Source organism: Equus przewalskii, chromosome 9 (genome assembly GCF_037783145.1).
Source record: "Equus przewalskii isolate Varuska chromosome 9, EquPr2, whole genome shotgun sequence".
Lineage (NCBI taxonomy): Eukaryota > Metazoa > Chordata > Mammalia > Perissodactyla > Equidae > Equus > Equus przewalskii.
The window spans coordinates 7,762,809-7,789,440 of NC_091839.1; the positions used below are offsets into that span (position 1 = coordinate 7,762,809).

At 38.9% G+C, this 26,632-nt stretch overlaps 1 protein-coding gene across 1 annotated transcript in view; it reads left to right on the plus strand.

The window, feature by feature from the left end:
* Positions 1-14,913: 14,913 nt before the first annotated feature.
* The window catches only part of LOC103559934 (zinc finger protein 420), a 58,248-nt gene continuing 46,529 nt past the window's right edge, over positions 14,914-26,632 (plus strand). The window contains exons 1-4 of the mRNA XM_070559514.1: positions 14,914-15,030; positions 23,232-23,317; positions 24,670-24,811; positions 26,168-26,260. Of these exons, the coding sequence (XP_070415615.1) occupies positions 23,309-23,317; positions 24,670-24,811; positions 26,168-26,260 (244 nt within the window). The 5' untranslated portion in view covers positions 14,914-15,030; positions 23,232-23,308. The remainder of the gene's footprint in view (positions 15,031-23,231; positions 23,318-24,669; positions 24,812-26,167; positions 26,261-26,632) is intronic.

Consider the following 26,632-nt stretch of genomic DNA (forward strand, 5'->3'; position numbering starts at 1 on the left):
ACTTAATGTAAAAACAGACAAGAATATAGACAAAACATTGGGGACACTGATGAAGAAAAAGTGTGAAAACACAAATAGCATTGTTTGAAAAATGGATATATATATATACATATAGGGAGAGAGAGAGAAACTTTATGGTTAACCACTTTAAATGTTATATTGAATACAACACTTCTTTCCAGTACATTTGAAAACCTAAAGAAAATTATTTTTTTGGAAAATAAAAATTACCAGTATTAAAGAGAATTAGAACTCTTGGAAGACTCTTATAAACACAAGGAAAAGGAGAAGTTTAGCATGGGATTTAGTAGCCATCACTAATGAAGCACCAAACCCAATTTCCTTTCAGGCAGAACATTATCAAGTGTTGAAGGAGCTATTAAATAGAAGTAGACATCTCATAACGTACTCTAACATAATCTTGATGTTAGAAATGGATTAGGAGGGCACTATAAAAAGGAAGCTATTTTTCAGTAGCATCCAGGAAGATACATGCAAGCATAAAAAAGAAGTTAACAAACTGCGTATCTAATAAAAGAATAGAAATGACCCTGATTGGGACAGTAGCTAAAGAGGATGCCCAGTGCCCAGTTACAGCCAACTGATGCTGCGAGGAAATGCAGGCCCCATTTTGCCAACTCTTCTGACTTTTTGAGAGAATCCAGAGTTGTTGTTTTGTTGTTGTTGTTTTTTAGTGTGTGACAGCTCTTGGTTTTTAAATGGCAGCTCACATTTTTTTGAAAAAAAAGCAATGAGGGCCAAAGATATATTGACTCTGCAAGTAGCAAGTGGCCTGTGGGTTACTTTTGTTCTGGACACCAGAGCAGTGAGTGCAAAAGGCTTGCAGGAGTTCTCAATGGTGCAAATCCCTTGGCCTCAAGGAAATTTAAGGTGGGGGAAGGAATAGTACAACACAAGATAGTTTATTCAGAATTTCTTAGATATGAACAGTTTTAGATTAAAAGTACTTCCAGAGATAAGTAGCTAAACTCCAGGTATAAAGTTTTTTTTAAAAAAAAGAAAGGACTTGCTCCAGCCCCAATATTTTCTACATGCAGTTTTTTAATTTATTCTAAGCATGACGTCAGTTTAAAAACAGGATGTATTTTATGTGTCGTATATCCCATTCATGAGCTGTATATATACACACACAACTGAAAATTAAAAAATAATCTATCAAGAGAAAAAATAGCCAGACCACAATTTCACGTGAGGAGAAAATATGTCACTGGAGTTACATATTGTGTTCTAGACGAAGGGTCAGCAAATCTTCCATAAAGGGCCAGATAGTAAATATTTTGGCCTTTGTGGGCTATTTTATTTCTGTTGCAGTTACTCAACTCTGCCATTATACTGTGGAAGCCTGCTAAAAGTCTTGGATTAAGAAATCCTGAAGTTAAAAAAAAAAATACCCCACAGCTTAGCTTTGTTTATGTTGTTAGTGTTTTTACATGGACCTTTCCTGTGCCTCAATTTGCTCAGCAAGCAGCTTCCTACACTGCGTGGATACCACCCTGTGGCAGAAAAATCCACACATCCAGAGTTAGTAGAGGTCTGTCCTTCCATGCCCCACTCCCCTTTTTTCTTAGATCCCATGATAGAGGTTTTTGGGTTTTTTTAACATTGAGTTAAAATTTTTTATAGGCTTTATTTTTTATAGGCTCATGCCTATAAATTATTTCATAATCAATTTGAGAAAAGTAGAGTGAACAAAATCTCTGCAAATGAGAGAATTAGTAAAGACACGCTATTTCTGTTTTGCTTTACTATCAAAATGAGAACTGCTAAATGATTTTTTTTGAGCATATTTTTAATCATTTCTTGAGTTCATCTAAAATTACAAACCCAAACCAGCCCTGATGGCCTAGTGGTTAAAGTTTGGCTCTCACTGCATGGGCGGCCTGGGTTCACTTCCCAGACACAGAAACACACCACCCATCTGTCAGTTGCCACGCTGAGGCAGTGGCTCACATAGAAGGACTAAGATATACACCATATACTGGAGCATTGGAGAGGGAAAAAAAGAGGAAAATTGGCAACATTTGTTAGCTCAGGGTGAATCTTTCCCTGCACAAATAAAAAATAAAAAATAAAATTACAGAGGTGATGCATTTGCAACTGAACCAATGAAACAATGCCAATAAATAAATAAATAAATAATCTCTGCCCCTCTCCATTCCTCACTCCCTTCCCCTCTGTGCATTTCCTTCTGAGTAATGTTTAAAATTTGGGTATATTCCCCATATATTTCTTTGTGCTTAAATGTTAACACAAATAAATTATTAATTTTAGTATATTCTTATAAAAATGGGTGATACTTTATACATCCTCTGTAATTTGCTTTTTTACACTCAACGGTACATTTTGGACTTCCTTTCAAGTCACTAAATGATGATTCAACTTAGTTTTTTTAATGGTTACAGTATATTCTGCAGTATGCTTGTACCAATACCTAGTCAACTATTTCCCAACTGTGGTATTTCAGATTGTTTGCTCTTTGCCGTTTAATAGTAGTGCTGCAATAAACATTCTATTATATTCTTGTCTACTTATTTTATTTTTGTAAAATAGGTTTTGCAAACCATTTCCAGTGTTTCCTATGTTTCTTAGAAAGGTATTGCTTATAGACAGTTATAGAGGGCAAGAGGACAAAGGAACAGAGTGTGCAATTTTTATATATGTGTTTATGTGGATGTGTGTATACACATGGAGATTTAATGTTTTAATCCATCTGGAATTCATTGTTGTATATGGTGTGATACAGATTGTCAGCTTTGTTTCCATCCAGAAATAAAGCCAATCATGCTAGAACAAATTATTATTAACCTTCTTCCTACTGAATTAAAATACTATTTATTGGGGTCGGCCTGGTGGTGCAGCAGATAAGTTCGCATGTTCCGCTTTGGCGGCCCGGGGTTCACTGGTTCAGATCCCAGGTATGGACATGGCACTGCTTGTCAAGCCATGCTGTGGCAGGCATCCCACATATAAAGTTGAGGAAGATGGGTACTGATGTTAGCTCAGGGCCAGTCTTCCTCAGCAAAAAGAGGAGGATTGGTGGCAGATGTTAGCTCAGGGATAATCTTCCTCAAGAAAAGAGTAAAATAAAATACTATTTATCATGTATTACATGCTCCTATCTTCAGATCTATTTCTGTACTCTATTTTCCAGCAGTTTCTGACTTATACTTTTCAGTAACTTATTACTTGAAAATAAAGATATGTATATTATCAATATATAGTTTTTATTTGGAAATAAAGACAAATATTTGTTCATGATAATTGTTAAATTATCCAGTTCTAAGAAAAAACTCATTGAGATTATATTTTGAATTTTATTCAATTTAAATACAGAGTATCCAAAAATTAATTCACAATTGACATTGAGTGGATATTCATTAATACATGTATGTCTTGAATTTTCTTTGACAATTCTTCATCCTCCTTACTCTCTAATATCTTTAGAATGTAATGATTCATCATACTTAAAATATGCTAGTAATATCTGAAAGTTTAATATCTTTTATTAGAGTATTGGTTATAAAATAGATTCTTTTGATCTTTTGTAATCTGCAGATGAAGTGATATACCTATCTCACAGTATTTATACCTATTTTACTTTCTTGTTTTATCTCACGTTGTAGACCTGATGACAGTGGGTGTTGGGCAAGACTTTTTACCGTATTTTCCCCATTTTTACAGACTGACAGGTCAGTTTTTCAAGATAATTTCTGCTTCCTGTTTTCATCCCTACTCCTGTTTGTGTGTCATGAGGGAAATGATTTATTGCCTTGATAAAATGTGTTAAAACACATAAATTATCTCCCTTTATCTCACATGAATTTCTTATGTTCCCTGGGGCAGGCTGTGATTCTCTATGCCTACTCTGAGGCCCAGTCCTCTGCTTGCATATGTCCCAATATCTAAAGTTTCAATGAAGTATCAGGATGTGCATTTTAACTCCAGATTCTAGCTGCCTCTTTCAACAAAAATGCTCTATTCTTAATTAGTCCAGAGAGTTATGATTATCACCCACAGAAATTTCTACTATAGTCATCTTTGTTTTATTTCTAGTTTTTGTAGGGGTTTTTTTGGTGAGAAAGATTGGCCCTGAGATAACATCTCTTGCCAATGTTCCTCTTTTTGCTTGAGGAACATTGTCACTGAGCTAACATCTGTGCCAGTCTTCCTCTATTTTGTATGTGGGACACTGCCACAACATGGTTTGATGAGTGGTGTGTAGGTCTGTGCTTGGGATCCGAACCTGTGAACCCTGGCCTCCTGAAGCGGAGCATGTGAACTTAACCACTATGCCACCAGGCTGGCCCCGTTTTATTTCTAATTTTAATGGAAATACATATTGGTTATAGTCAATATGTTCTACCTTTTGTTAATTTGAGTAGATAAGAAATTCATTCATAGAATATTGAGTTTGCTCATAGAGAATCTTAGAGTGCTGGGGAACAAAGATAAAGAACCAGGAACTATGCTCAAAATGATGACCCAGAACTTGTGTGGTGAGGTCACTGCTGCTGCTGGACACAGAATCCCCAGCTTACCCTACTGACAGATGGGCGCTGGACTCTGGATGTTCCTGCTACTGCTACATGTGTACCTGGGGTTACCTATCACCTAGATGGAATCTCCACAGACCTTGGTCCTTTGTATCATCATCACCTTGCTGTTCTGAGATGGGTGTGTTTGAGTGCCGAAGCCTGGGTTCCATTCCTATGTGGCTGGGGAGGCTGAGATACATTTTCAATTTAGTGAGAATCAGCCTCTGCTTCTTTTTTTTTTTTTTTTTTTTTTGAGGAAGATTAGCCCTGAGCTAACTACTGCCAGTCCTCCTCTTTTTGCTGAGGAAGCCTGGCCCTGAGCTAACATCATGCCCATCTTCCTCTACTTTATATGTGGGATGCCTGCCACAGCATGGTATGCCAAGCAGTGCCATGTCCACACCCAGGATCCGAACCAGCGAACCCCAGGCCACCAAGAAGCAGAACATGCAAACTTAACCGCTGCGCCACCGGGCCAGCGCCTCTGCTTCTTAAAGATGGGTGTTTCTCATCATAGGAAGAGTACACAAATATTGGGCAGCCAAACAAATGAACAGTGTTCACAAGATGGCATTCCATCAATATATATAATTCTTCTCATAACTGAAAATGAAAACCTCACCTAAAATAATATATCCATTCCTCACTCAACCATTTCAACCATTTCACTCTCTTGACTTTCACTGTTGATGTGAAAAGTTGGCTGTCAGTCTAATGACTACTTTGAAGGGAATGTGTCCTTTTTTCTTTTGCTGCTTTAAGATTTTCTCATTGTCTTCGATTTTATGCAGTTTCTCCATGATGGGTCTAGGTTGGGGGACTTGAGTCAATGATTTAGAGATTTTCATCATCTTTGGAAATTATTCATTTATTGGTTTTTCTAACGTTGAAGTTTAATTGCAACTCCAACTCAAGTTATGTTGGACCTCCTCACCTTCTCACTCTATCTTACTTATCTTATTCATATCTTTCAAGCTCTCTTTTATATATTTCCTCATTTTGTCTATCTGTGATAGATTTTGGGTAATTTTTTTGATCTTTCAGGTAAGTAGTTCTCTTTTCTGCTTTGTCCAATTTTGTGCCCAACATGTGCACTAAGTATCTAATTTTGGTTATTGTACTTTTCACATATATAAGTTTTATTTGGTTCTTTTTCAAATCTCTGTAATTTTTATAATTCCCTACACAGTTTGTTTTTTTTTTTTTTGAGGAAGATTAGCCCTGAGCTAACATCTGCCACCCATCCTCCTCTTTTTCCTGAAGAAGACTGGCCCCAAGCTAACATCCGTGCCCATCTTCCTGTATTTTATATGTGGGATGCCTACCACAGCATGGTTTGCCAAGCAGTGCCATGTCCAAACCTGGGATCTGAACCAGTGAACCCCTGGCCACCGAAGTGGAACATGTGCACTTAACTGCTGCACCACTGGGCCAGCCCCCCTACACATATTTTAAGGAAATAAAATCAAGCTTTAAATATAAGTAAATTCTCTGGTGACTTATGTCTATGATTCAAATGAAGGCCTATTGTTGCTGTCTTGTGTTTTTGCTGGTTCTCTCTGATTGTAATTTGTTTCATTATCGGCTTCAGCTTAGTTCCTTTTATCACATGCTTCTGACAGCCCTTGAAAACAATTATTTATTAAGATTCTCTGAGATCAAGAAACAATTGATATAACTTCTGTCAGGCTAATGGGGGCACCTGTGGAAACTACCTTAAACCATGTTCAGGGCTTAAATTCTTCTTTTTGCTTGAGGAAGATTGCCACTGAGCTAACGTCTGTGCCAGTCTTCTTCTATTTTGTATGTGGGATGCTGCCACAACATGGCTTGATAGGCAATGTGTAGGACCATGCCCTGGATCCAAACTTGTGAACCCCAGGCCGCTGAAGCAGAGCGCACGAACTTAACCACTATGCCATGTGCCAGCCCCCAGCTTTTCACTTATGAATACACTTGGGTAAGTGTAAAGATTTGACCTTCAGTGGAAACATTTACCACATTATAATATTTGTATGGCTTCATTCTTCCATACTCTGCATTTATTTATTAGGTTTATTCCCTGTGAAGCCTTTCGGAGCATTACAATGCATTGATTGAAAGCCAAACACCTCTAGACATTCATCACATTAATATGGCTTTTCTCCCATCTTCAGTGGATAAGATCTAAGCTGTGTCTAAATTTCTTATCATGCATAAGCATGTATTAGGTTTCAGACTGATGTGGACACTCTCATATCTAACATGACATTGACAAAAATATTTCCAACATGTAGAATGCGCATGTCTTTTAATTTCCAATTGTAGTGTTGTTATATCCCTTGGCTATCTCCTCTATAGCCTCTTCTGGGTGACTACTTCACATTTTGTGGGAATTGCCCCACGAGGTAGAAGCCATGACTAAACAGCTTTTCTTCACCTGTATCTATGGGAAGCTTGATTTACATGTATGATCCTTTGTTTAGAACTTTCTGGCTTACTGATTTTTTTTTAACTTGAAAAAATATGTACTACACTCCCACAGAGTACATATCTTAGAATCCTGTGCCTCATTAATCCTAGAGAGTTCCACTTTCCAAATAAAGTGAAATAAACAACAAGATGTGGTGAAGAGAGAAGTGTGTTTAATTAACCACATAGCTGTACAAAACTTTACTGAACATTATAAGGTATGTACATAATTGTCCTTTAATTTTGTGTCGGTTGGTAAAAAAAGAATTAATATTAGACTAATATACACAAGCTCAGTGTTTCCAAAGTAATAACAAAACAAACACCTTTGCACACAGGGATAGATCTTTCATAAACATTATGTGTTTGAGAACGAATGCTAACCAATGGGAGATAAATGACAAAGGGCTGCTCTCAGTCCTCTTCCCTCATGTCGATTACAACATTTTAAAAAATTTCTCTCTTCTCTTCTTTCAATGCCCAGTTCAGAATTTCTGAATTTGTATAGACTGTGCCAAGGAGAAACCAAAATTATTATCCTAGAACAGTAACAGGAGAAAAATGGAATATATTTAGCGGTAGCACATTGCTGAAATTCCCCTACATGTCATCCCTGTAGAGTTTCTTTTGAGTGTCTTTGGGGTTTTGTGTCCCACCAAGGTACAATGCATAAGCACATCTTCAAAGCTATCATTTTAGCAAAGGAGGCATCCCACATAGAATAAAATACAAAGGATAGACAGAATGTGTGCAGAAATATTCTAAGAAAACAAAACAAACAAAAACCAATTAATTTTAAGACTTGCTTTAGGGCTTACTAAGCCAAATTTTTTTCAATGTATTTTTCAAGCAAAATATATCAATAATTAAATTATAACAGAAGACAGAAACTGCAACCCCAGCAAACTCCATTATGTTCCTAAATTTGGCTTTCTCAGTCTTGGTTGGGTACCTGCACCTCTTGGGTCTCTGGTAAAATGACAGAATTACAGAGTTGTTTTCACAGGATATGTCCTTCTAGCTAATAGCAAGTTATCTGTTCCTAATGAAAATTAGAGCTAGGAATTGAGGGTAATAACCCAATTAATAATACTCAACTACTGGTCTTCTGGTTAAGAGAGACACAGATCCCCATAGTAACCTAAAAATTAAGCCTAAGAGCAGTGATTCTCAACTTGAGCAACGCCCCCTCTCCTCCTCACGCCACCCCTCAGGAGACATTTGGTAATGGCCTGAGACATTTTTGGTTGTTACATTGGGGTGGAGGAAGTGGTGCTATTGAAATCTCATGGGAAGAGGCCAGGAATGCTGATAAATATCCTACAATACACAGAAAAGCACCCCCACAACAAAGAATTATCTGACCCAGAATGTCAATAGTGCCATAGTTGAGAAACTCCAGCCTGGAGAGTTATTCAACAGCATCATAAGGTGTCAGGGAGGGGCATGGGAATTTTGGTCACAGACCTCCTCTACAAGATAAGAGATGTGGTTTGTTTTTCTAAGTATTAAAATCTAAAGGAAGCAGAGTGGTAACAATTATTTGTGATTGAACACGAACAACGGCCAGTTGTTACCCATCTCCAGCGACTATCCAAGGAGTGAAGGATGCCTTAAATAGCTGTAAATAGACACTATGTATGTTAGCTCGGAAGTCAATTGCTGAAATCTCCCACCACCACCCCCCTGAAATCCCTAGTCCCAAACTGAAGAGCTTTCTGTCTATCTCCGTCTGTGGTATCTCACCACCCAGGCCTAATTATGCATATGTAGAACTGTACTCTGCACTTAGATTCCTGAGGAGTTTGAGATTATGTGTTTGTTTATGAATCAATTGGTCTAGAATGGTATTTAGGCTGAGAAAGCAGTTGTATCACACAAAAAATAGCTGGTCCTTGTAGGAGCAGAGGCATCAAGTCAAGTCATTTTTCTTTTTCTTCATATTGGCCTAGCTCCATTAGAGGAGAAATATAGGCAAGAAAGGAGCTGGTTTCCTGAGCATGGAAATGGGAAGACTCTCTAACAAGAGAGTTGGACTCATCGTCTATGCTCACAAAAGAACACAAATCTATTCTCTACTTATAAGAAGGATAAACCAAAAATTCTGTCTGTAGCCCAAGTTTGTCTAAAATGCCAGGAAGCTCACCCTCCCTAAGCCTTAATTATGCTTTGGCAAACTCCTCTTTGGCCCCTTTCCAGCCCATAGGCTAGACAAAGAATGCACTGCAGACATATCTTTTTGGAAAATGAAACTTTGCAGTTGGTTGCTGTATTTGAGAAATGAACTGCAGGCCAGGATAGGATTCAGAACCCCAAAAAACTCAAGCAGGTGATGGAGTCACATTTTCTTTCCAGGGACTATGAACAATCTCAAATATCTAACTCATGACTTTTCCTTATATTACAAAGAGTGAGACTACTTCCTCTCAAGGGAAAATGTATGTAGGTATGAAATAAACATAGCTCCATCTAGTAGAAAAGAATATTATGCACCCATTAAAATATTTATTAAGCATATGCAATAAATTAAATCTTCACAATATAATTTTAAGTGTGTTGTTCATAATACATAAGAAAAAGTGAAGTGACATTTAAATACCGATTACTTGAATAGATTTTGTAATGCATATCAAATAATACATATCAAATAAAGAAATTATTTTTTTCCCTTTATTTTGGACATCTAGGAAGTAACTTTTTCCTTGAGAACATACTAAAGGTCATACTGGTCTAGGTGATTTTCACAATCTAATTTAATCTGGAAATAATATATACTTATATATATATTCTGCAGACAAGTCTGTACATAGTATATGTTGTCTAGATTAATAGTTTACATATGGAACCCCCAAATTTAACTACTTCCCTGATCATGTACTACTTCCAGTATTATAAACAATACTCGGTAAACAAGTATATTTTTGTGCATTTGTCTCATTATTTTCTTAAGATAACTTCTACAAGTTCAGTCAGTAGTTTTTGATACATATTACTAAAAAGCCCTCAGGAGAATGACTGTTTTCCACTTCTATGACTACCCTTGGTGTTCTTCACCTTTTAAAATTTTCTTTGCCTAATTTGAAAGAATTCATTTTAACTGACACTTCTTTTGAGATGTTTCTTCTTACTAACTTGATTAAATTTGTGTGTATTAGCTGTATTTTTTTATTAACTGCTTATTCATATCCTTTTCCATTACTAAGTTCAACTTTTGTATTGCTTTCTTTCATTGCATTAAATACATAATATATGAATACATTGTTGTAAAGATACAAATACATTTGCAATTTCTCTAAGGCTTTGTAGCCGCTAAGAGAATGCCTTAGCCTGAGAGTCCTGAGGAGCACTTCACACTCAAGCCTACCTGCTCATGGCAGCAGTGATGATGGAGAGTAAGTGTGATATTGTGATTTAGAATAAGAAATATATATTTGGCCTTCCTTCTGTTTCTGGCCCAGGGCTCCTAAAACCCTTGGAATTTCCTGTGATGAGAGCCATCAAGGTGTCTCTTGATTTGTTAACGATGTGACTTTTGAAACACCTAACGTTTCTGGTTGCTAGGAAAACCAACCATGTGATTAGAGGGTTGGAACTTTCAGTCCCAGTCCCCTTACCTCCAGGGAGGGGAGAGGGGCTGGAGGTTGGATCAGTCGCCAATGGCCAATGATTTAATCAGTTGTGCCCATGTAATGAAACCTCCATAAAAACCCAAAAGGATGGGGTTTGGAGAGCTTCTGGGTAGGTGAACATGTGGAGATTTGGGGAGAGTGGTGTACTTGGAGAGGGCAGGGAACCTCCATGCCCCTTCCCCATGCCTTGCCCAATGCATCTCTTCCGTCTGGCTGTTCCTGAGTTATATCCTTTTATAATAAACCAGTAATCCAGTAAGTAAAAGGTTCCTGTGAGCAATTCTTGCAAAATTAATCAAACCCAAGGAGAAGGTCATTGGAACCTCCAATCTATAGCCCCTTGGTGAGAAGCATAGGTTATAACCTGGACTTGCGACTGCCATCTGAAGTGGGGGAGGGGGCAGTCTTGTAGGCTTAGTCCCTAACCTGTGGGATCTAATGCTATCTCCAGGTAGATAAGTGTCAGAATTGAGTTGAATTGTAGGACACACAGGTGGTGTCTGAGAATTGCTTGGCGGTGTGGGGAAACTCCCTCCCTCACACACACACACACACACATTAGAATTGAGTGCAGAACTCTTTAGTAAGCAAATATGAGGTTTGTTCCAGGCAATGTACACCTAAGGAGTGACCAATGCAGCAGCACCCTCCCTCCCTGGACAGGGACCCAGCAACCACATAGGCTTAAGCCAGCACCCTAGGGCTAATGCACTTGTGGATGCACACAAGCTACCAGTACTGCTTCCATAATTAAAACTCATTCACCCAGTCATTGCCCAACTTTGGAAAAGCTATTCCCTGGGCACCTTGTTTCCCCCAATGCGAGTGGCACCATGAGTGTCAAGGGTCTATAAAGAAGCAGAGAAGTTGGTCACTAGCAGACAAGGCAAACATCAAGCACTGAAGGAATCAGTGACTGATTTCAAAGAAAACTCAGTATTGCTGGGTAAATCTTGATACATTACCCCACCAATGGCTAGCCTTAATGCCATGAAGATGTATCCCTTCTAACGATGTCACTGTCTTACCTAACTGCAGGTGATAGCTGGCATGAGAGGAGACAACAGAAATGAAATTGAACTTAAAGGAAAACATCATACTGTACAAAATCCTCATCAAAACCAAATATCATAAATACATTTGAAGCAGAGTTCACAAGCCATGTAAAATCAAACTTATTAGCTGGCATTCTGTAAAGAAGAGCTTTTCTATTTTACTCCATTTTCTCTTGTTTATGGATTTTTATTTAATGAGTTACAATCAGTTATAGAAAATATTGATAGCACAGGGAAAAGAATTATTTCAAGTACTTTTTAAAAACTCTGTATAGTTAAGGGGGATATACTCTAAAACAGGGACTGACAAACTTTTTCTGTGAAGGGCCAGACAGTAAACACAGTTGATCCTCATTTTTGTGTGGAGTCTGTATTTGCAAACTTGCCTACTTGCTAAAAGTCAATACTCAGCAATTTCGTGGTCATTCATGGACATGTGAAGAACAATGAAAAACGAGTCCCCCAACACATATGTTCTCAGCTGAAGTCAAACAAAGCGACCTTCTGCCTTCTTGTTTTAGCTCTTATACCGTAAACAAGTGTCCTTTTCAGTCAAGTTAGTACCACTTTTTTTCTCATTTTCTTGCTTTTTATTGGTGATTTTGTTGTTTAAAAAGGCCCCCAAGCATATGCTAAAGTGCTATCTAGTATTCCCAAGTGCAAGAAGGCTGTGATGTGCCTTACAGAGGAAATATATGTTAGATAAGCTTCATTCACAGGCATGAGTTATAGTGCTGTTGGCCATGAGTTCAATGTTAATGAATCAACAATATATAAAAAGTGTCCTTAAATAGAAACACATAAAACAAGGATATGTATTGATTGCTTGATGAAAATGTTGTGACCAGATGCTTGCAGGAAGCTAACCCTGTATTTACCCTACTAGCAATAGTTCCATAATTAGTCTTTGCAACAACTTTATAGAATATAACTACCATGAATAATGAGAATCAACTGTATTTTAGGCTCTGTAGGCCATTCTGTCTGCATAATCACTCAATTCTGCCCTTGTAGCTCAAATGCAGCCATAGACAATGATGAGGATTATTTTGGGCTGGTTACTTTTGAAAGCTGCAGACAGGAAGGAAACTCTGAAGGGTGGAATTTGCTTGCCGTTTGATGAGAGACATTTGCATTTGTGAAGGAAGTCTCCATCTGTGGGGGTGTCTCCCTCTCTGCACCAGGAGGAAGGGGGGATGACCTTATCTCTAGAAACTCTTACTGGGGAAGGCAAGGACTTAAGGCTGTATAAAAATCTTGCTCTTGTTTGCTGTACTTGTCTGGTAACCTCATGTAACTGAACCCCCTCACCACCAACATCCTCCTTTGTCTTTAGCTGAAGATGATATTTAAGGTGGTGGCTTCAGCAATTTACTTAATCTGATCTGATTCTTATTTAAACTTATAGGACCACCCAATAACCAGACTCCACCTGCACTGATACCATTTTAATGACTTTTTTTACATATTCTTTCCTTTGTCTTGTAAAGAGATAACTCACATACCTATGCCTTAAATTTAGCCCTACCCTTAGCCCATGTGGGCAGCTCTTACTGCCCATGGGTCCTGTCCCCATGCTATTCCATACTATTCTCTGAATAAAAGAGCACTACTTCCAGACCTTGAGAGTCCAAGAAATCTTTCTTTTGACTCCTTGACTCACCAAGCCCACATCAGACAATACATAAATGAGCATGGCTATGTTCCAATAAAGCTTTATTTATGGACACTGAAATTTGAAATGTATGATTTTCACACCTCAAAATATTATTCTTTTGATTTTTCTTAACCATTTAAAAATATAGACACCATTCTTTACCCACTAGCTATACAACAGGTGGCCCACCAGATTTGGCCTGCAAGCTTTAGTTTGCGAACCCCCGCTTTAGAAGATCTATAATCTAAAAATTTTATTTACCAGCTTTATTGTTAGTAATAATATTGGCATTGCAATTCTAAATACTTTTATGGTGATTCTAAGCTAATGTAAATATATAAATAATATTACTAAGAACCAGAATTTCTAGAAAAAAGATTGTTAAAGAAAAGCAGAAATATAAAAGGTAAGAATAAAACCCTTGTAACATTATATTCGAATTAGTAATGTCAGCATGAACTCACGCTTTGAATCTTAAACAAGTTTCTTGCCTTCCTTTAACAAAGATAAAAGAGTGCCTGATCTAGAACCCAAGATATTTGACTCCCTAATCCTGGGTTGTCTGCTCTGGTTATACTGCCTTTTTTTTTTTTTATGCAAAGACGTTTTTTCTTAGTTTAGGGCTTCTTAAATCTTCCCAACAAAATCCTCTTAACACCAAGAAACAGGGAAAGTTCCCTCATGGGAATCTGGGGCAGAAGCAAATCAACTACTTCACAACAGGAATTTCCTTGGAAATCTTATTTTCAAAGTTATGCTTATTGACGTTCTTCTCCATAATAAAGCTGTGATTGAATGTAAAATAAATATATAATTTTCTAGAAAAATTCGGGTCTTTTTTTTAACCAAATCCTTCAATAAAGCTGATGCTGCTTGAAGATGCAACATTCCTTTACCTATTTCGGAACTGAGGTGAGTGAGGCTCTTGGTCACATCCAATCATCCAGATAGCCACCTCGTCACAGTCCCGCAGAAACACCAGAAGCGCACACACTCGCCACACAATCACGCCCGCCGTTCCTCAGACACACACTGAGTGACTCACACCCACGGTCTACAGGGAAGGCCCAAGGAAAACAAATCTGCCAGAACCGCGCTGCAAAATTTGAGTCAATTACAGACACGTTCACAGAAACGATCTCATGCACTCACAGTCACCCCATTATCTCAAAGGCCCCCTCAACATTCTCAGTCCTACACAGCCCGACACACAACTCCACTCGTAAAAGCTCCTTCACAAACCGCATCCTGGTCCCTGCAGTCCACCGTCTCAAACACAAACCAGACACACCCAACGAAAAAATCGCACCCAGAATCGCTTCAAAGACACACAGCGCCGTCCTTGGGCACAGCACTCCCGCCTTGGCCGACGGAGAGTCACATTTACCCACATCCCCCTTTAATGCTCCTGCCCCACCCCCTTCCAGGTCCCGCCGCCACTTTCTGGGGACAAAGGGCCAGGAAAGCGGCCCTCGCTTGGGCCGGACTGGACCTCCCGCTAACCGGCCGGACTGAAGTCCCGCCCCCTGGAGCTGGCCGCGCCTGCGCACTCCGTGCGTGCGGCCGGAGTTCCCAGCAACCCCCGCGCGCGGCCCGTTAGGGCCGGGAGACTGTGGACTCGACTGGGCAGTTGCGCCGTCGCTTCCGCTGGGCATCCCTGTGAGACCGGGTCGGCGCCCCAGGTGAGGAGTGCTGGCTCGGAGAGTTGGTTCCGGCCATCTCTTGGAAAAGTGTTGCGGCCCGGGGATGACGAGAAGGAAGGGAGGCGCTGCAGCACCGTAGAGCCTCGGGAGACCCGCACCTCAGGCCCGAGTGTGCGTGAGAAGGGCGGTGGTGTAACTCTGTGTGTGTGTGTGCGTGTGTGTGTGTGTGTCTGGGGGCGTGACGGGGCTGGGGCGTGGCATCGGGACTCTGCGCGCTTGTGAGGCCGGGACTAGTGGGTGATGGCGTGTTTGTGACTCAGTTGGGTGCAGAGCCTCTTGTGTGACGGAAGGTGGCCGTGGCCGTGAAGTGTGTGACTCTGACTCTTAGCGTCACGCGGCATCCTCTGCCCTCTAGCCACGCGGGCCCAGCCGCAGAGAAGGGGCCCCCGTCAGATGTCTGGGCGCCAGAGAAAAGACTCCCAGCAGAAAGGCTCAGCCCGCATCTTGGGATGCGAGTGTGGGAGCTGAGCGTGCCCCAGGCGGGCTCCTGGGAGTACTCCCGCCGCCCCGCATCCTCGGGCGCGCGGACGCGCGCGGCCTCGCTCACACCCTTACAGCGCTGAGGGTCCACCTGCAGGTTTCGGAACCACCCAGTTCCCTCCAGGAAGTGCTGTCAAATCCGACTCCAGAGCTGCACCTCCGTGAGACTGGCCTTTATCTAATGCTGGGAAGGGTCAACAGTACTCTCTCCCTCTTCCCTTACTCTGGATGTGTGTGTGTGTGTGTGTGTGTGTGTGTGTGTGTGTGTGGTGGTGGGGGGGGGCATGGAGAGGTGTGGTCGGGGCGTGCCCTAATTAGCCAGGCTGGACTGGGCTCCAAGAAGGGCCTGTTGTCTTCAGATCCCCTAAGAGAAGGGCTCTGAGGAGGGAGAGAGAAGGAATGAGTTGCTATTGCCCACTTGAAAGTCAATATCAAGGCGCGTGGGTATTTCCTCTTGTTCTGTGAAATGCATTATTTTTGGGGACATGGGAACATTTGCTTCCTCCTCCTTAAATGACCTGTCCAGTGAGTGAATACCTACGCCTTCTCCCTAATGCCTATATGCACATATCCATTTGGCAGATACTTCCCATTACTTTTATGAGCTTTCTTTTTACAACTATGTGTAAAGTTCTTAGAACAGTGTCTGCTATTTCCTAAGTACTTAATAAGCATTAACTGTTTGTGGTGATTTTGGGAAATTGCCCATCCGCTTCCAGTAGAGCAAGAGAAATGAAAATACCAAGCTAGTTGCGATGGGCACTTCTTTTTTTTTATTGCGGTAACGTTGGTTTAGAACGTTATATAAATTTCAGGTATATATCATTATATTTTGATATTTGTGTAGATTACATCATGTTCACCACTCAAAGACTAATTACAATCCATCACCACACACATGTGATGGGCACTTCTTAGTTTAAAAAAAAAGACATGCTCAAATGGTATAGAACAGTTTTTTTTTAGTTTTTACTGAAGTAAGTGGTTTATAACGTTAGATAAATTTCAGTGTACATCCTTATATTTCAGCTTCTGTATAGACTATGTTGTGTTTACCACCAAAAGTTTGGTTGCCATCTCTCACCATACTTATGTGCCCCTTTACCCCTTTTGCCCTCCCTCCCCCTCCTTCCCCTCTGGTAACCACCAGTCTCTTCTCTGCATCTATGTGCTTGTTTGTTGTTTTGATCTTCTACATATGAGTGAAATCATGACTTATTTCGCTTAACATAATACTCTCAAGGTCCATCCATGTTGTCACAAATGGCGAGATTTCATCTTTTTTATGGCTGAATAGTATTCCATCATATATATGCACACCACATCTTCTTTATCCATTCATCTGTTGTTGGGCACTTAGGTTGTTTCCAAGTCTTGGCTGTTGTGAATAAAGTTGCAATGAACATAGCAGTGCATATATCTTTTCAAATTAGTGTTTTTGTGTTCTTTGAATAAATACCCAGAAGTGGAATAGCTGGATCATATGGTATTTCTATTTCTAATTTTTTGAGGAATCTCCATATTGTTTTCCATAGTGACTGCACCAATTTCCATTCCCACCAGTAGTGTGCATGGGTTCCCTGTTCTCCACATCCTCTCCAGCACTTCTTATTTCTTGTCTTTTTAATAATAGCCATTCTGACAGGAGTGAGGTGATAGCTTGTTGTGGTTTTGATTTGTATTTCTCTAATAATTGGTGATGTTGAACATCTTTTCATATGCGTATTGGCCATCTGTCAGTCTTCTTTGGAACAATGTCTGTTCAGATCCTCTACCCATTATTTACTTGGATTGTTTGGCTTTTTGTTGTTGAGTTGTATGTGTTCTTTATATGTTTTGGATATAGAGGAATTCTTAACCAAAGGTAATTTAAATCCATTTGGGGCTTTCAGAGATCCAGAAACCCCTTGAAGTTATATGTAAAATTGTTGTAGATATTTGTTAATATGCCATTTTTCTGGAGAGAAAGTCCATAATTTAATGAGATTATCAAACATGACCCAAAAAGATTCAGATTCACTGGCCTAGAATCAAAGACTGTAATATCTCAGAGTGTTCTTTGAGATAACCTTATATAAAATTTGTGTCTAATAATAGGAAATTATTAAATAAATCACAATAAATCCATGTGATGCAGTTTTATGCCATTATGTGAATCATGAGAAAGAAAAAAGGTAGGTGATCAATTTTAAGCAATAATCATAGTTTTGAACAAGATGACTCAAGAAATTTTTAGTTATGTATGAATCCCTTTTAATAAACTCAGGATTTTTAAGACATTTTACAAGGATTATATCTAATATGGAACTTTAACTATTCAGTGGAGAAAGGCAGAGATAAAACATCTATTTGTACCAAATAGTGTTCTGTATAGTTTGGTATAATTTGGGAATGCTGCTTACTTTGGTTGTGTTCAGGCACAGAAGATAGTGAAGGAAGCTCATTGTTTTGATGAAGAACAGTACAAGAATTGATGAGTGTTTATTTATTTCTGCCATGCAAATTTTTTCTCTTTTTTTTTGGCAGAACCTACTCATGTCACAGGCCTATAGTCTCACATTTCTCTTAACAACTGGAAGATATTCCCTCTCCTCAACTCTTTTTTGTTTGATTTGTATGGAAATAGTTTAACTTTTGTTTCTGATGATAGAATTAATGCAAGTTTATTGTAAAAAGAAAAAAATCATACAGAGAACTAAGGAACTTATAAAGAAGAAAATTTAAATTGCCCATCCTCCTCCCATCCAGAGTTAATGAATATTACTATTTTTTTTTTAAAGATTTTATTTTTTTTCTTTTTCTCCCCAAAGGCCCCCGGTACATAGTTGTATATTCTCGTCGTGGGTCCTTCTAGTTGTGGCATGTGAGACGCTGCCTCACTGTGGTTTGATGAGCAGTGCCATGTCCGCGCCCAGGATTCGAACCAACGAAACACTGGGCCGCCTGCAGCGGAGCGCGCGAACTTAACCACTCGGCCACGGGGCCAGCCTCCTGAATATTACTATTTAGATGATTGTCTTTCCAAATATTTTTCTGTGCACTTGTGTACATATGTTTGCTTTGCAAAATAGAATCAGAAAAATTGATTATTTAAGGAAGTAAAGAGTCTCCAACACTTTGAAAAAGAAATCCAGTGCAGTCATAAGATTTATTATATTGCTATGCCTGTACAGAGTGCAGTGGTGCCCCTCTAGTTTGAAAAACTTTTCAAGAATTTATACATTTTAGGATTATGGAGACATTGATTAAAACAATTAGCAGAGCAACAAATTACTGTTAATTAACAAATAATTATTAGTTCTTATATCTCTTCAGAGTTAGAAACTTTTTTTAGTGGTTCAAATTTACTTCCAAGTACAGATTTATAATAACAGGGGAAAAAGAGTAGTAGTAGTGATAAATATTTAGACATTATACAGAAGACCTTGAAACGTTTTAATGTGTTCAATATGACACCTTATCAAATCAAATTTCTTGAGTTTTGTGATGCTGAATGGTGTCTCCTCGCAGCTGCTAGGGATAGAGAGCAAGAGAGGCCTTGCTCTACTTATAACTTCTGGATTTTTGTGAATCTGTTTTGCTAATATTATTAAGAAAAGTTACATTCTCAAGCCTAGTTCTAAAATTTATTAATGTTGTAAGAAAGAGCAGTCCAGAAAAATCTCAAAAAATTTCCTATAAGGAAAAAGAAAAACAGCATCCTAGTATTAAAATTATTGAAGAAAATTATTAAATATAATTTATCAAAAAGTTTTTAATTAAAAATTATTAAAAATAATTTTCTTTAATGGAATAAGGCAAATGTATTTTATTCAGTGCTTATAGTAAGCCATTTTAAGTGCTTTAGATGTGTTATATTATTTAGCCTTCATAACAGCCCTGTAAGATAGATACTGTTATTATTCTCCAGTTTATCTATGAGGAAACAGAGGCACTGAAAATGAAGTGACATGTCCAAAGTCTCCTAGCTGATAACTGTCAGAGCTTAGATTCATGTCCTGGATCCTGACAACAAAGCCTGTATTCTTCATATATGAGAGACAGCTGCCTTCCAACATTGTGCATATTCTTTTTAGTCTACCTGCCATTCTTGGCAATTTGTTGTAGATCTCTTCCTTCATTAATTAATATGAACCAATATCATCATTATTAATAATTGCATAATATGCCTTCATATAGTGAAACATAGTTTATTTAGCTTGTTGCTTACTGTTAGGTATTCTGACTTTTGGTTATAAAAATTATTGTTTGATGAACTTCCTTGCAGATATCTCTTTGTGTACTTTTACAAATATTTCAGAAAGATAAATTCCTAGGAATGGAATTTCTAGGTTGAATTATCAGACACTTATAAAGTACTCACAATATGCCAGATCCTGTGTTAGTACTAGTACTGTGCTAGTGAGTAAAATGACATGGTTGCTATCCTTAAGTTGCTTATTATCTTTCAAGATAGATATTATCTTTTGAGTTAGATACACCTCTCAGGAATAACACAAAGACAAGTGTGATAAAGGTCATCGAAGAAGTCAGATGGCATGGCTTGTGAGTTCTGGGAAGGAGACCTCTCTGATTACAGCAAGCACTGTCAGGTTGTGACCAAATGCCTGCACCCATGGGATTTCCTTAGAGGTAAATGGATTTTACGAAATAAGCTTTATGCCTCACAGTTTTCATTCTCATGATGTTGATGCAAAGTGAGACCAAATAGGACAAGAAGATTCAGTAGCTCTTTGGAGGACATGTGTCTAAAGTGACTGGTTCAGAAGCAAAATAGGGGCCTCCCTGTGGCCTAGTGGTTAAGGTCACGCACTCCACTTTGGCAGCCCAGGGTTTCGCTGGTTTGGATCCTGGACGCAGACTGAGCACCACTCATCAAGCCATGCTGAGGTGGCATCCCACATAACACAACCAGAAGGACCTACAACTAGAATATACAACTACGTACTGAGGGGCTTTGGGGAGAAAAAGAAGAAGAAGAAAAAAAAAGATTGGCAACAGATGTTAGCTCAGGTGCCAATCTTTAAAAAAAAAGAAACAAAATAAATGCATCATTCAAGAAGTTATGAGAGGCAGCAGGGATGAAACAAGGCATTAGTTGGAGAGGTTTAACCATTCTTTTCTAGGCAAAATTCCAACATACATGAACAAACTTGCAAATCCTAGAGTTGGTTCAGTTATTGGGAGCTGAAATAAATAAAAGCAGAGCAGCTTTTTTCTCCAAGTTCAAGGGATGACTGCTTTGAAAAGTGAGTCTCTTTTGCCTATTTGAAGAAAAGTATTTTGTTTACAAAATTTTAAAAATATATTTCAAGAATATATATGACCATATAAAATTATGAAGTAAATATAAGCAAAAAGAAGAAAATTAAGATCACGATGTGGTGGGCCGGCCCCATGGCCAAGTGGTTAAGTTCGTGCACTCCGGTTCGGCAGCCCAGGGTTTCACTGGCTCAGATCCTGGGCGTGGACATGGCACCGCTCATCAAGCCATGTTGAGGCGGCGTCCCACATGCCACAACTAGAAAGGCCCACAACTAAACTATACAACTATATGCCGGGGGGGGGGAGGGATTTGAAGAGAAAGGGCAATTAAAGAAAAAAAAAAAAGATTTGGGGCTGGCCCTGTGGCTGAGTGGTTAAGTTCGTGCGCTCCGCTGCAGGTGGCCCAGTGTTTTGTTGGTTCGAATCCTGGGTGGAGACATGGCACTGCTCATCAGACCACGCTGAGGCAGCATCCCACAAGCCACAACTAGAAGGACCCACAATAAAGAATATACAACTATGTACTGGGGGGCTTTGGGGAGAAAAAGGAAAAAAATAAAATCTTTAAAAAAGAAATTTTTTTTTTAAATAAAAAAAAAGCTTGGCAACAGTTGTTAGCTCAGGTGCCAATCTTTAAAAAAAACTAAAAGATCACCATGTAGAAATAAGCAACCTTTGCAGATTTTTTTCTATCTGTTGATGCCTATTAGTGCCTCTGTATGCTGATATATGTGTATACGTTACAAATGTAATCATAACGTCCATTTTATTTTATTTTTCTAAAGACAACATATCTTGAATATTTTGCATGTCCTTGTATATTTTCTGATGTTTAGCATTTAGTGATTACTTTGCACGTAGACAAATACGTATATACATACAGTTATCTTTGCCCTGCCATAGCAGCATCACACTACTCACAACCGTTGTTCCCTGCATTCTTCACTCAACAACATGTAGTAACATATTTCCATCTTTCCAATTAAAGATCTATGTCCTCTTTTTTTTTTTTTTGAGGAAGATTAGCCCTGAGCTAACTACTGCCAATCCGCCTCTTTTTGCTGAGGAAGACTGGCCCTGAGCTAACATCCATGCCCATCTTCCTCTGCTTTATACGTAGGATGCCTACCACAGCATGGCTTTTGCCAAGTGGTGCCATGTCTGCACCCGGGATCCGAACCCACGAACCGCGGGCCACTGAGAAGCAAAACGTGCGAACTTAATTGCTGCGCCACCGGCAGGGCCCCACGTCCTTATTTTTAAATGACAAGTTTTTTCACTCTGTGGATGCTTTATAATTTATTTAATCTATTTCCTACTGAAGGACATTTAGGTTCTTTCCAGCTTTTTTCCATTATGAATAATAATGTCAGCACAATCTTACATCTTTGTCTACCTGAGTAATTATTTTCTCTAATCCTGAAATTAGAATTTCTGAGTCAGAGGGTTTGCATGGTTTAAATGCTGCTTGCACGTACTTTTAAATTTACAAAGTATGCAAGTCAGAATGCTCATTTCCTCACAAACTTGCTAATAGGGGCATCAGTACTCAAAGTGAGGTTTAATATCTTTTGGCGATTTGATGTGTTAATTTCTATTTTTTAGGGAGTCATGCGTGCTCATGGTTCTCTCATTGGGACAAGAGATTCTTGGTTGCAGAGCCAAGCGCTAGAGGTGAATGACAGTTGACTTTGTGGTTAGAAAAATAAGGATTCTAGATGCAGCTTTACCAGTTTTTTGGTATACCTGTAAGGTATACCAGTTATTAACTAAATTTCTGCAAGTGATTTTACTTCTTTTAGTGTGAATTTTCTGATCCATTGCATGGAGGGGATAATTACTATACTACATGGCAATCCTGAGGCTACAGTTACTGTATATAAAATAGGCATCATGTGAAAGTTCTTGCTAAGTAGATATGTGTTATTGTCTGCCTGCTGAGAGCGTGAATCCACACCTCTTTAGACTAGGTTGTGAGAAAGAGAACGGCAAATGATAGTCATTTTGGAAAGCGATGTGGATGATTCTCATTGAAAATGGTTGATGAGCGCACAAAATATTGGGAGTTACTGTTCTGGCTGCAGGCAGGCACGGCTGCCAGTGCAGCGGTTTTGCAATGGTAATGGATGCCAGGGTTGGTTCTTATGAACTTCTCTCTTTGTATGTGATGAATCCAAGCAGGCCTTTCTTTTAAAGAAATTCTAGTTTAGATGATATGGACCTTTATCAGCCCTGAAATTTATGAGTAGGGATTAGATTTGTCCAGACTCCCTCAAATCTCCCTCAGTGTGTATGTGTGTATGTGTGTATGTGTGTTGATGTGTGTGGGTGTGTGTGGTGGGAAGGTCAAGGGAGGGGAAAGGACATACTAGCTCAAGTCATTTTGGGAGTTATGAGGCCTGTCTGATCTCATGGCCTCCTTTTTCTCCCCCTAGCTTTGGCCTCTATGGACTCTGCTTCTCCATGCAAGTAAACCCCAAGGAGGACTGACCAGTTCTTGAATTTCTAAACCATGGCCCATGTAAGTCACTCTTTCTTTCTCCTGGAAATAGTCATCGTTAAGGTCCTATGAACATTTCTTTATCCTGAAACTTTCTACCTATCAGAGCCGCATCTAATACTCTTCTCCCAGTTCGTTCAAATCCAATGAGGGATGAGGCTAAATAGCACAGTGTCTATCCTATGAGTCCTCTTTTTTTCAGTCATTGTTCATGTATCCATGGAACAAATCATTCAGTTCTTTCGTATGTCCTTGATCTTTTGCTAACAGCTGCAGTGAAACAGAAGTGAAATCCCTTGAGGGAGATGTTTGACCATCTCCTGTGAGTTGATGAGAGAGGATGGCCTCATTTGACTACTCATGGGAAAACTCTGTACTTTTCTGGATTTGAGTTTTCCAAGTATATAAGATAAGATTTGCTCTTGGTTGGCCTCAGCCTCCGTATATGATGAGATCTCATACTTTGTGAGGCTTTTAAGACTGGGTAGGGACGTGGTTGGATGTTGCCTCCAGAGAGATCAGGGATCTTTTCTGGGAATCCCTAAGAGTTATCCACCAGGAGCAGGGTTCCATTTGTAGGTGAATTGGATGTGCTGGTCTAAAATGACATCTTTGTGATTCTTGATCACCAGTATCCAGAACCTACATCAGTATCCTCTGCCTCAGGAAACGAGGAATGCATGCAATGAGGGATAGAAAATGATAGCCAGTAAGAAGATCATGCAGATATATAAGTAGTTGTAGACTCTCAGAATTGAGGAGGACCTTAAATGTTTTATATATACCAAAAATATTTAAGTATAGAAGAATGATCATCTCATATATCCATTGCATAGACTATTATACAACCTGGGTTTTTTTAAGTTAATTAAAGAATCTGTCATAAATGGGAAAATGCTTATGATATGATCTGTTTCAATGATGAACTTGGGAGAAATTCTTTAATTGTATTTAGATCCTTTTCTAACATAAAAATTGTAGGGAAAATTTTTTTAAAAATCTGTTCTATAAGGGGAAAGGGTAGAAAAACTCACATTTCTTGAGAATTTATGAGGGAGATACTTAGTAGCCAGGAGGTTTATATACAGTATTGCATTTAATTGGAAAACTCATTGTCTTTTTTTCTTTCCCACACGTTTGGATAATTAAGATATGCCAGAGGACACAAGAGGTTATGTCTGTAGCAGCAGGATCCTTCGAGAACATATAGGCATGCTGCTTGGGGCACACTCTTTTCCTAACTCACTATGTTACAGGCTTCTGGCCCAAGCCTGTTTGCTTGCTATGTGGTCTGTTTCCTGCAGTATCTCTTCTATCTTTTCTCCTTCTATCTTAAAGCAAATTTTCCTGAATTTTAATTGTATTATACATAGTATATGTCATTTCAGGGATCAGTGATGTTCAGTGACGTGTCCATAGACTTCTCTCAGGAGGAGTGGGAGTGCCTGGACTTGGAACAGAGGGCCTTGTACAGAGATGTAATGTTGGAGAACTACAGCAACTTGGTCTCATTGGGTAAAGTTATCTGCCTCTAGTAATTTAGACTCTGTTTTCTGGAATACCAGCTTTCTTCTCTGGAAATTTCAGGAATATCTGTCAAGAAATTATGTAGATTTCTGCTCCCTGTTCTCAAGGGAATGATTTGAACTTTGTTTCTTTGGAATTGAGCACCTCCAGTAAGCATATTCATCTTCATCCTTAAGTGGCCTTCAGGCCTTCCTTAATGATGAAAAGGCTGAATTTGAAACCTGGGGGATTTACAGCCTTACCAACGTCAAAGAAACCAGGTTTCATTTTGTGTTTGAACTCAGAATTGCTCTAGGTGTTTTGCTGTTTTTTTATATACCTGTAGGGAAAATAGCTACACTCTGTGTCTTGGTTTTTCTCTGACTATCAAAAGAACACATAATTATTGTAGTGGTAAGTTGGATCAACAGGATTTATTTACAATTCAAAAGAACTCATTCCTTTTGTTAATAAACAAGCAGATTCACTTTTATCTACTTTTATGATTGAAAGTTAAAAATCCAAGAACTGGGCCTGGCCTTTTGGCCGAGTGGTTAAAGTTCTGTGCATTCCATTTTGGCAGCCTGGGTTTGGATCCTGGGTGTGGACCTACTCCACTCACCAACCAGGCTGTGGAGGTGTCCCACATACAAAAAAATAGAGAATTGGAACAGATGTTAGCTCAAGGCTAATTTTCCTCAGGCAAAAAAAAAAAAAGAAGAAGATTGGCAGCAGATGTTAGCTCAGGGTGAATCTTCCTCAGCAGAAAAAAAGAAAAAATCCAAGAACTTTGCATTTAACATTGTCTGAATATCCTAAGAAATAACAATAAATGCCTCAGGAAGCTTCTTGTTTTCCTCTCAGCAAAATAACAATAACAATAAATAATAGCTAATAAAATATATATAGTGCTTAGTATATATTTTAGGCAATGTTGAGGTATAGATATATATTAATATAACCTTCACAACAATCATGTAAAATATGTATAATTATTATCCGTATTTTATAGATGAGGAAAATAAAGCATAGAGGTAACTTGTCCAAGGTCACACAACTGGGATGTGGCAGAGGCAGGACTTGAAGCCAGGCAGTCTGTGTTCTCAGCCACTATTGCCTCTCAAGAAGGAGTACTTTTATGAATATAAATTAAAATAAGACTTTTTCCCTCCCTCTCTATTCTCCATTTATTCTGTAACCTTAATGTGAATGTTTTTTAACCATCTTTCTGTTTTGTGTTCTAAAGGTTTTATCAATTACCATTTGACCTATAGTTTATTAAAAGTTTAACCAACACTGAATCAAAGTGCTTTTGAATTTATTTTTTATTTCCTTATCACCTTACATTTCCTTTTTTCTAACCAGGTTGCTTCATTTCTAAACCAGATGTAATTTCTTTATTGGAGCAAGGAAAAGAGCCCTGGAAAGTTGTGAGGAAAGGAAAAAGACGATATCCAGGTGAGTGAGGGCCAATTGGGCAGGGGGAAGCCATCACCAGAGGTGCTGGAGTCCAGCTTCAGCAGAGTCCAGGTTTCCTGAGGGATGGACGGTGTTGGCGAATGAGAGGCAGTGAGACTGGAAGTGAGGTTTCCAAGTCTCATTTATTCAAAGCATTCAAGCACTTATATAGGGTCCAGATCACGCATTTATGATTTCATGGAATTATCCCAGTACATAATTTTGACAAACAAAATGGGTACATAAGCATATCTTGTTATAATATTAGCACAGTATGTGTATGAGAAGCAAGCAACCCTTGTTAATTATAGGTATTGACCTTTTCTATATATCTACTAGGCGTCTAGATGTCTAAGACTGATTGCAAAACGG